This window comes from Rana temporaria, chromosome 7, assembly GCF_905171775.1.
Source record: "Rana temporaria chromosome 7, aRanTem1.1, whole genome shotgun sequence".
In the NCBI taxonomy this organism is placed as follows: Eukaryota; Metazoa; Chordata; class Amphibia; order Anura; family Ranidae; genus Rana; species Rana temporaria.
This window is the reverse complement of record NC_053495.1, coordinates 163348027-163358183: the sequence shown is the minus strand read 5'-3', so window position 1 is coordinate 163358183 and position 10157 is coordinate 163348027. Positions and strand designations below refer to the sequence as shown.

The 10157-nt window shown below is 46.7% G+C and overlaps 1 protein-coding gene across 1 annotated transcript in view; it reads right to left on the bottom strand.

Annotated features, from left to right (window-relative positions):
- Positions 1–1250: 1250 nt before the first annotated feature.
- The window catches only part of SEC16B (SEC16 homolog B, endoplasmic reticulum export factor), a 269950-nt gene continuing 261043 nt past the window's right edge, over positions 1251–10157 (bottom strand). The window contains exon 27 of the mRNA XM_040360362.1: positions 1251–1550. Within this exon, the coding sequence (XP_040216296.1) occupies positions 1473–1550 (78 nt within the window). The 3' untranslated portion in view covers positions 1251–1472. The remainder of the gene's footprint in view (positions 1551–10157) is intronic.

Here is a 10157-nt window from a genome sequence, read left to right as displayed (position 1 = left end):
GAGATCCTCTTCGCCGCTCAGCCTGGCCGCTGATTGGCTAAAGCGGATGGATTGAGAGCAGCGCAGCCATTGGCTGGCACTGCTGTCAATCACATCCAGTGATACGGCGCGCCGAGGGGCTGGGCCGAGTAATACAGTGAGCTGCTATGGCCGCTCGCTGTATCAGGGGAGCGCACCCGCAATTATTCACTACCATGCAAGCTCTCGCATGACTGTGGTCAGTAATTGCGGAGAGGACAGAGACAGCCGCCGAGGGACCCCAGAAGACGTGGATCGGGGCCACTCTGTGCAAAATGAACTGCACAGTGGAGGTAAGTATCACATTTGTTATTTTAAAGCAAAAAAAAAAATTCCTTTACTAACCCTTTAATTATACAAAACTTTGAATGGCCCTAACTGCAGTCTACAAGAATCATTGCATAGATCTAATAGTGGGGAGTTTTTATTTTGTACAAAGGCAATATTCTAAACAGTTGTGTAGATGTTGTTTCTTCAACAATTCTACAGTGTCGTCCACATGTTCAAAGTCTAGGTTTTGTTTTGCAAAAAACAACATGGTTGGCAAGAGGCTGTAGAACTGACCAGATACAATGTGAAATGTTTTGTCAAACTGGCTGCTGCGAATAAGAAAAACGTATTAAACATCCTTTAAAGTGTAACTAAACCCAGGACCCTGCATTCACTATATCTGGTCTCCCACAATGCACAGAACATGGAAACCCAATTATTTTAGCAACTAGAAACTGCTAAATACCTTTTTGACTCAGCAGTATATAACTACTGTACCTTCTGACTTCTATCAATGTCTGGTTAAAGCTTGTAGGAGGAGTTTTCATTCTTCTCTGACTGACCTATGAGTCTGCAGGACTTCTAACCCTCTGTCTGGACAGTGCTAAAAAAACAACTCAAATACGCGGGGTCACAGTTAATATACATAAAACACGCCCACATCATCCACATTTGGATTAGGCGGGCTTACGCCGACACAGGTACGTTACGCCGCCATAACTAAGGGCGCAAGTTGTTTCTGAATACAGAACTTGCGCCCTAAATTACGGCGGTGTAACGTATCTGAGATACGTTACGCCGGGCGGATAGATAGACCATTCTATCTGAATCTAGCCCATTGATTTTAATGTTGTGGATTTAGTAACACTTTAAGGTAAATTTAGTAGACATTTTAAATTCAGTATAGTTGTGATGGTTTCTAGGTAGCATTACCAGTTTCATAAAAATAACGGAAGACTCTGTAAATATACCTTCCCATAGGGGCTTTACTACTTCCTGGTCAACATTTATCAAAAATAGTTGAGAAATAAAAAGAGGTAATTGGGTAAGATTGTGGCACAGTTTTTCCCATGTTTATATCTTTGGATGGTTGAGCCCACCATGTGTATCAAGAAAGAATGATCTTCAGTCTTTTAACAATCGGCCATCTGGCTCTCCCTGAGTAGGAAATCAGACATGTTTCTTCATCTGGGTTGTAGTGGATATCGCCCTCGTAGAGGACGTCTTGGCTGATTTGAACTTTGGCTTGCATCCTGAAAGAACTAAAGAAGAAAGAGATCACCTATAAGAACTGAACCACATAAATGTATCTAACAAGATAAAGGAATTAACTTAAGTTTAAACTAATGGCAAAAGAGTTTTTGTTCCAGTGGGTGAAACAGAACTAAACAATAAATGCACAATTCATCAAAACATAAATAAATGGCATTTTAACCAAAAAGGAGATTTATCTTTTTATACCTAAATTTCTAATTTCTGAAATTCTCTTCTGAACAGCCTGGAATTAAAGTTTGTAAAAAAAACAATGGCCAGCGTGTTATTTGTTCATGCGTTGTCCTCCGTCTTATGCCGCGTACACACGATCTGGCTTTTGTCCGGCGAAATCACATCGCAATTCCGATGGAATTCCATCAGAAAAAAAAATAGAACATGTTCTATATCTAAACTCCGATGGAATTCATCGGAATTTCCGATGAAAAACTCAGATGGGGCTACACACGATCGGAAAATCCAATGGAAAAGGTTCATCAGAATTTTTCCATCGTAAATTCTGATCATGTGTACAGGGCATTAGTCGACCTCAGTATCAGCTACACACATTTACAATCTGGAACAACCAATCACAAATAACCGCCCAGATGTAGATGATACAGCACACAATCATGTGACACGTGGTTGCATCGCTGCTCCAAAGGAAAATGCAAAGCCCCAAAAAAATCTGGTTGCGAGGAATAATGTAATCTCAGGCTTGAACTTTTTGATTTAAAGCGGTAGTAAAGCCGCCGCTGTTTTTTTTTTCCATACCTGAAAAGCAAAAGCCATAATGAGCTAGTATGCATCGCAAACTAGCTCATTATGAAATACAAACTTTGGAACGAGGTTAGGGGAACTTACCTGGTCCACGCCAAGGGAGATGTCATCTTGCCTCGGCGTGTCTTCCGGGTATCGCCGCTCCAGCGCTGTAATTGGCTGGAGCGGCGATGACTTCACTCCCGCGCAGGCGCGTGGGAGACTTCTGTCTGGCAAGGTCCAGTCAGCGGCGCATTGCGAGGGGAATATCTCCTAAACCGTACAGGTTTAGGAGATATTCTTTATACTTACAGGTAAGCCTTATTATAGGCTTACCTGTAAGTGAAAGTGGTAGTACAGAGTTTACTACCACTTTAACAGAGTTGAAATGTTTGCCATACATTAGTATTTTACTGATTATTTTACCTGGTAAAAATTCCTGTGTCTGGTGTTGCTCTTTATTTATGATGCATATAAAGTAGACAGCAGAGGTACTATAGGAGCTAACACAACCCCTCCACAATGTGAGTTGTTAGCAGCTTCACTGCATGCACAGCACATGATGACTGCAGTGTGCATCTATGGTGTTTTCATTTTCCATAGTTATTTCTGCTTTCACAATCAGAAGAAATATGGTACCCCAAAGTATTTAATAGAAACACAGGAAATCAGCGCTGTTAATTTTAATGCACAATAGTCTTATTTAATAAAGTGTGTTTGGGGAATATTTGCATAATATCCATTAACAGGTTTATTTAAATAGAGAACACCCATTTATCATAATGATAAAATTAGACTAAACACTTTTTATGTGAAAAGTTTCCAAGTTGAGACTTGCAGCAGATTTGAATTAAACACATTTATGAAATATGATTAGTTCTGGATGTTTCTGTAGTAAATACATACATTGCAATCTCACACAGAACATTGGAGGCCAGAAATTCCACTGTTGGAGGCACAGCAGCTGGGCAACAGTACAGCTCACCTAAATATCAATGTGATGGGTGGGAGGATACGACCTCTCCAACCTTAAAACCAAAATCTTGAAAACACCAACTACTTCTCCAGGGGTAAAGATTGGTGTACTCTGAACATAGTAACGCAAGTCTCGCAATCTTTTCCTCTTGGAACTCAGCACAGGGCTGTTACAGTGACTCTACATCGCAATCTTCATAACCCCTGGGGGCAATTATAATCTACTTTTCTTACATCTTTTCCTTTTACTCGGTTTCTGGTTCCTCCTAATCAAAGCACTTTCTAAAGTAATGTGGAAAACATTAAAGTGGTTGTAAACCCTCTTTTTTTACTTCTACATATAGGTAAGCCTATAATAAGGCTTACCTATAGGTAGTGGAAATATCTCCTAAACGTGCGCCGTTTAGGAGATATTTCACTTGTAGTTCGCTGGTAAAACAAGCGGCGCATGCACTGGAAAGAAACGGAACTCGTGGCGTTTCTTTCCTAGCTTGTGCCGTTACCGTGCGGATGTGCGGAGTGACGTCATCGCGGCTCCGGCCTATCACAGTGCCGTAGCCGCGATACCCGGAAGTAACCTCCGGGAGAGATGTCTGCAGCCGGAGGGGAAGATGAGGACGGCTTCGATCTAAGCTAAGTAATTCATAATATGTGCAAAGGTTGGAGTATGGCTTCATTTAAAAGAACATAATCAGGTTAAAAACGTACCATCATCCAATTTATTCAATTAAGGCAGGGAAGAGTGGAGGCAAGGGAGTAGGGGCTGAGGCGAACCCTATAGCGTCTCCACTCAAGGGGTTTTTCCTGGACTGTCCAGGAAAAACCCCTTGAGTGGAGACGCTATAGGGTTCGCCTCAGCCCCTACTCCCTTGCCTCCACTCTTCCCCGCCTTAATTCATAATATGCTAGTCATACTAGCTCATTATGCCTTTGCCTTGCAAGGTTTTGTTTTTGATTTTTTAAGAGGGTTTACTTCCTCTTTAACAGACTGAGATAGAAAAAGCTGCAGTGTCACAGCTGGGAGGGGGTGAGTGGAGGGAGCAAATTAGGCAGACAACGACTTTAATTCAAGTTACAGTGGCTGTGAAATTCCAGAATAAGTTATTGCTCAGTGCCTGCATGGTTTGGAAAAAAAGGAGAGCCTATTTGAGAAGTATTTTTGTGCACATTAAGCATGTGCAATTTGTTAGATGTACATAGGCTGAAGACAAGTTCACCGTAAAGTGAACCGCTGAGCAACCTCAATGCTCCTTATTATTACTATTATTATTATTATTATACCAGATTTATATAGCTCCAGCAGTTTGTGCAGCGTTTAACAACATTCGGGCAGACATTAAAATTACAATACAGTTCAATACAGAAGGAATCAGAGGTCATTGATCGTTAGAGCTTACAATCTAGGAGGGAGCGTCAAGTGATACGAAAGGGTAATAACTGTGGGGGATGAGCTGATAAAGAAAATAAAAAAACAGTTGTTACGTGAAGGCAGGATAGGCTTCTCCTAAAAAAAGTTTTCAGGAATCACCTAAAAGTATATAGATTTGGAGATAGTCTGACAGATTGGGGTAGGGTATTCCAGAGGATGGGAGAGGCGCGGGAGGAGTCCTGGAGGTGAATATGGGAGGAGGTGATGAGCAAGCTAGAGAGTAGGAGGTCTTGGGAGAAACGAAGAGGACAATTGGGTTGGTATTTTGAGACTAGGCTAGTGATGTAGCTGGGGGCAGAGTTGTGAATGGCTTTGTAACTTATTGTTAGTATTTTGAATTTAATTTGTTGGATGAGTGGCAGCCAATGGAAGAATTGGCAGAGAAGGTAGCAGACGCTGAGTGGTTTGTAAGATGGATGAGCCTGGCAGCAGCATTCATGATGGACTGAAGAAGGCATAGTCTATTTAAAGGTAAGCCAATGAGGAGGGAGTTGCAGTGGTCGAGGTGAGAGATAAGCAGGGAGTGAATCAGGAGCTGTGTGGTTTTATTGGTTAGGAAATTACTTCGTTTAAAGATGTTGCGGAGGTTGAGGCGGTAGGCTTAGGAAAGGGATTGGATGTGGGGCCGAAAGGAGAGTTCAGAGTCCAGGATAACACCTAGCGCCCAGGCATGTGGGGATGGTTGTGCCATTGCTCTTGACAGAGAAGTCAGGGGAAGAGGTACTTGGGGAAGGAAATATTATGAGCTCGGTTTTGGACAGTTGAGTTTGAGGAAGTGGCTTGACATCCAGACAGATATGTCTGTTATTAAGTTAGTGACGTGTGAGGAGACTGATTTACTGAGTTGAGGGGTGGAGAGATAGATTTGGGTATCGTCAGCATAGAAATTATATTGAAAGCAGTGTGAAGCTATCAGCTGACCCAGGGAAAAGGTGTAGATTGAAAATAACAGAGGTCCAAGAACAGAACCTTGGGGGACCCCAATAGAGAAGGGAACAGGAGAGGAGGAAGTACAGTTGCAATTAACACTGAAGGTGCGTTGGAATAGGTGGGAGGAAAGCCGACTAATAGTCTTTAGCTTCATGCAACTAGGGCATAGGCATAGACTCCTGCAGCTGCACCATAAAGAAGTGTTCAGCACACCACCCCCAAAACACAAGGTGAAATTTCCACACAGCATCCACACATCCCCAGTAGATCAAGAGAGGAATCAAACCTTTCCAAACCAGAAGAGCGATAGGACCTAATATACCTAATGAATTTTTCCAAATAATTGTGATGGCTTGCCCACATCCTTAAGAATTGTTGATTCATACTGTTACACCCCATTCACACATGTGCGACTTGTCATATGACTTTGGACGTCACCATTAGTTTACTGTTTTTTCTAGCCATCTAATTTGGTGGTCAATAGATATCCCAAGCTTGTATGTAATATTTGTATGCATGTGCGGCGTGCTTTGCAGCTGCTATCACTATAGACAATGTTGTCTTTTTTATTAAGGCCAGTCTTTTTTTCATAAATTTGTAATACAATCCATGTTTTAAGCTGCACGGTCCATCTGCGATTTTCTTTTTTTGGGGGCTGTACCCCACAATCCTTCTCTTATGCCCTTTTAAGTTACTTAAACCGTACTTGTGTAAAGGCTGGCCGAAGGCTAGCCTGTATTTGTGGGAGGAGTATGCTGAGTACTTAAAGCCTCCTCCCACGTCAGGTCCGGTGTTGGCGCCATTTCAGGCGTTTGAACCGGCCGGCGGACGTTACTTCTGGTTTCCAGACAGCGGTGGTTTGGCCGCAGCAAGGTGTTCCTCGCCTGGGCACAATGGGGGACCTCCTGCCCACCCCACCCCCTCCATCCCTGGGTTTCACCAGCATCGTGGGGGCCGCCCGCCCGCTTCTCCCGGCGCTCATGCCGGGGGGGGGCTGCGGGAAGGCCGTCTGGTTATCCTCCACCACCCTCTCCAGTGCATCAGGGAACCGCCCACCCGCTTCCCACGGTGCTGCTGCTGGAGGTCTTCTGTCCATCCATCCACCCTTTCCAGACAGAGCGGCGGTTTGGCCAGCAGGAGGTTCCTCTTCCGGGCGCCATGGGGGACCCCCTGCCCACCCCCCTTCATCCCTGGGTTCTGCTGCATCGTGGGGGCCGCCGCCCGCCTGCTTCTCCCGGCGCTCATGCGGTGGGTGGAGCGGGAAGGCCACCCGTCCGTCCATCCTCCACCCACCCTCTCTCTCCAGTGCATCAGGGAGCCGCTTCCCGCGGTGCTGCCGCTGGAGAGGGAGGAGGTCGTCTGGCCATCCAGCGCCGTCCCCTTCTCCCTGCCATCCCTGTGTTTCTTCCGGCAGGGTGGGGGCAGCCCACCCGCTTCGCCCGGCGCTCATGCTGAGGTGGGGGGGGGGATCGTCCGTCCACCCGCCAATTCTCCACACTGGCTGGAACCACGTGCGTCATGGAGGGGATGCCCGCTCACCTCCCGGTGGGTACACGGGGGGGGAGCACACCTCTAAGGTTGCACGAGGGGGGGGGGCATCCACCCACTCCTCCTCCCTGTCAATTCACAAGCTCACGCTGAGGGAGGGGGGGGGCATCCATCCACTCCAGGCGCACGCTGGAACTTGCAGGGCCGCCCGCTCGTCCACACAGTGTCATGGGGGGGGCTGTCCACCCTTCATTCCTGGGGTCATGCCAGCAGCCTATCACCCATTTCTTCAAGGACAAAGCTGGCTGCATGGGGGGGGGCTGTTCTCCCACAGGTTGCGCGGGCAGTTCACACTTGCTGCAATTGTCCTAGCGTCCTGTCACTGCGTTCTGTCGTGCCACGTTTCCAGCCGATGCATTTTTCTTAGCGTTCTGTCCCTGCGATTCTGTCATAGCGTTCTGTCCCTGTGATTCTGTCATAGCGTTCTGTCCCTGTGATTCTGTCATAGCGTTCTGTCCCTGTGATTCTGTCATAGCGTTCTGTCCCTGCGATTCTGTCATAGCGGTTCTGTCATAGCGATTCTGTCATAGCGATTCTGTCATAGCGTTCTGTCCCTGCGATTCTGTCATAGCGTTCTGTCCCTGCGATTCTGTCATAGCGTTCTGTCCCTGCGATTCTGTCATAGCGATTCTGTCATAGCGATTCTGTCATAGCGTTCTGTCCCTGCGATTCTGTCATAGCGTTCTGTCCCTGCGATTCTGTCATAGCGTTCTGTCATAGCGTTCTGTCCCTGCGATTCTGTCATAGCGTTCTGTCATAGCGTTCTGTCATAGCGATTCTGTCATAGCATTCTGTCCCTGCGATTCTGTCCCTGCGATTCTGTCATAGCGTTCTGTCCCTGCGATTCTGTCATAGCGTTCTGTCCCTGCGATTCTGTCATAGCGTTCTGTCCCTGCGATTCTGTCATAGCGATTCTGTCCCTGCGATTCTGTCATAGCGGTTCTGTCATAGCGGTTCTGTCCCTGCGATTCTGTCATGGCGTTCTGTCCCTGCGTTTCTGTCATGACGTTTCTGTCCCTGCGTGTTTTCCCCAGGGGTTTCCGTCACAGCTCCTGGTAGGTGGGGGGGTTCAGTCCTTGGGTCCGACGGGCGGGGGTGTGTCTGGTTTTTAAATTGCAGCATTCTGTCATAGCGTTGCTGCCCCAGGTTTCTGTCTTTGCAGTTTCAGTCTCAGCTTTTTCATAAGCGTTTGTTTCTGTCATTGCATTTTCAGTCTCAGCATTCTGTCATAGCGTTTCTGCCCCAGGTTTCTGTCTGTGCATTTCTGCCTCAATGGTCCAGTCTCAGCATTGACTTCCCCAGGATTCTGTCATTGCGTTTCAGTCTCGGCGTTCTGTCATTACATTTTCTGCCTCAGCGTTTCCGTCATAGCATTTCCGTCTGCCCAGGATTCTGTCTTTGCGTTTCTCCCTTAGCATTCTGCCCCAGGGTTCTGTCATCGCATTTCCGCCTCAGCATTACAGGCTCAGCCTTTCAGACTCAGCATTTCTCTCATACTTTTTCTGCCCCAGGTTTCCTGTCATGGCATTTCGGCCTCGACGTGTCAGGCTCAGCATTTCTCTCATACCATTTCTGCCCACGTTATCTGTCATACCATTTCCGGCCCACGATTTCTGGCATAGCGTTCTGCCCCACAATTTCTGGCTCAGCGTTTCTGCCCCGCAATTTCTGTCATAGTGTTTCTGCCCCGCGATTTCTGTCATAGTGTTTCTGCCCCATGATGTCTGTCAGTGTTTGTCCGTCATAGCGTTGTCTTCTTTGTGGTTACCATGTCTCATTGTACTTGTCCACGTTGCACCTGGGTTGGTTAGCTAGTGCTCACATCTCAGCATCTGTCACGTCTACAGATCCATATGGGCTGAGGTTTCGTTATACCATACGTCATACGATGCACGTTCATTCGTTACACCTGTCCGATTACCCACCACGGTCTGTGGGTACACTTGCCCTGAGTGTTCAGTACAAGTGCTGCAGCTTACTCAGACTCACTTAACACATCAGTGTGGGTGTCATCATGTTCATTCACGCACAGTGGGCTCAACGTTCTGTTCATATTCTCATACTTGGCATTTCTGGCTCTGCGGCCCAGCGTTCCAGGCTCGGCGTTTCTGGCCCAGCGTTCCAGTCACTGCGTTTCTGTCATTTCTGCCCCAGTCTCTGCGTTTCTGTCCCAGTTTCTACGTTTCTGTCCCAGCATGTCGGTCATAGCGTCTATCTGTCATGGTGTGGTTGTCATTCGTTGGTTATTATATCTCATTGTACTGTCATGTTGCACCTGGGTTAGTTAGCTAGTATTTGCATCTCGGGATCTGTCACGTCTACAGATCCATACGGGCTGAGGTTTCGTTTTTAATGATTGTTGACCTCAATCTTCTCGCCTGTATACCATACGTCATACGATGCATGTTCATTCTTACACCTATACGACTACCCACCACGGTCCGTGGGTACACTAGCCCTGAGTGTTCAGTTCAACTGCCTGTCTATGTGCTGCAGGTTACGCAGGCTCACGTAACACATTAGGGTGGGGGGCTGTCATCATGTTCATTCACGCACAGTGGTCTCAACGTTCTGTCCATATTCTCATACTTAGGTAGGCACAGAGGGGCGTTTGTTCAGGTCTGGTGTTCTGTTGTCTTTTTAGTTTGTGTTCCTTAGCTTGGGCTTGATGCCCATCTCTGTTATGACTAGTTCTCTCTCTCTCTCTCTGTTTCTTCCCCAGCATTTCTGGCTCTGCGGCCCAGTGTTCCAGTCTCTGCGTTTCTGGCCCAGCGTTCCAGGCTCTGCGTTTCTGTCATTTCTGCCCCAGTCTCTGCGTTTCTGTCATTTCTGCCCCAGTCTCTAAGTTTCTGTAATTTCTGTCCCAGCATGTCGGTCATAGCGTCTGTCTGTCATGGTGTGGTTGTCATTCGTTGGTTAGCATGTCTCATTGTACTTTGTCATGTTGCACCTGGGTTAGTTAGCTAGTATTCGCATC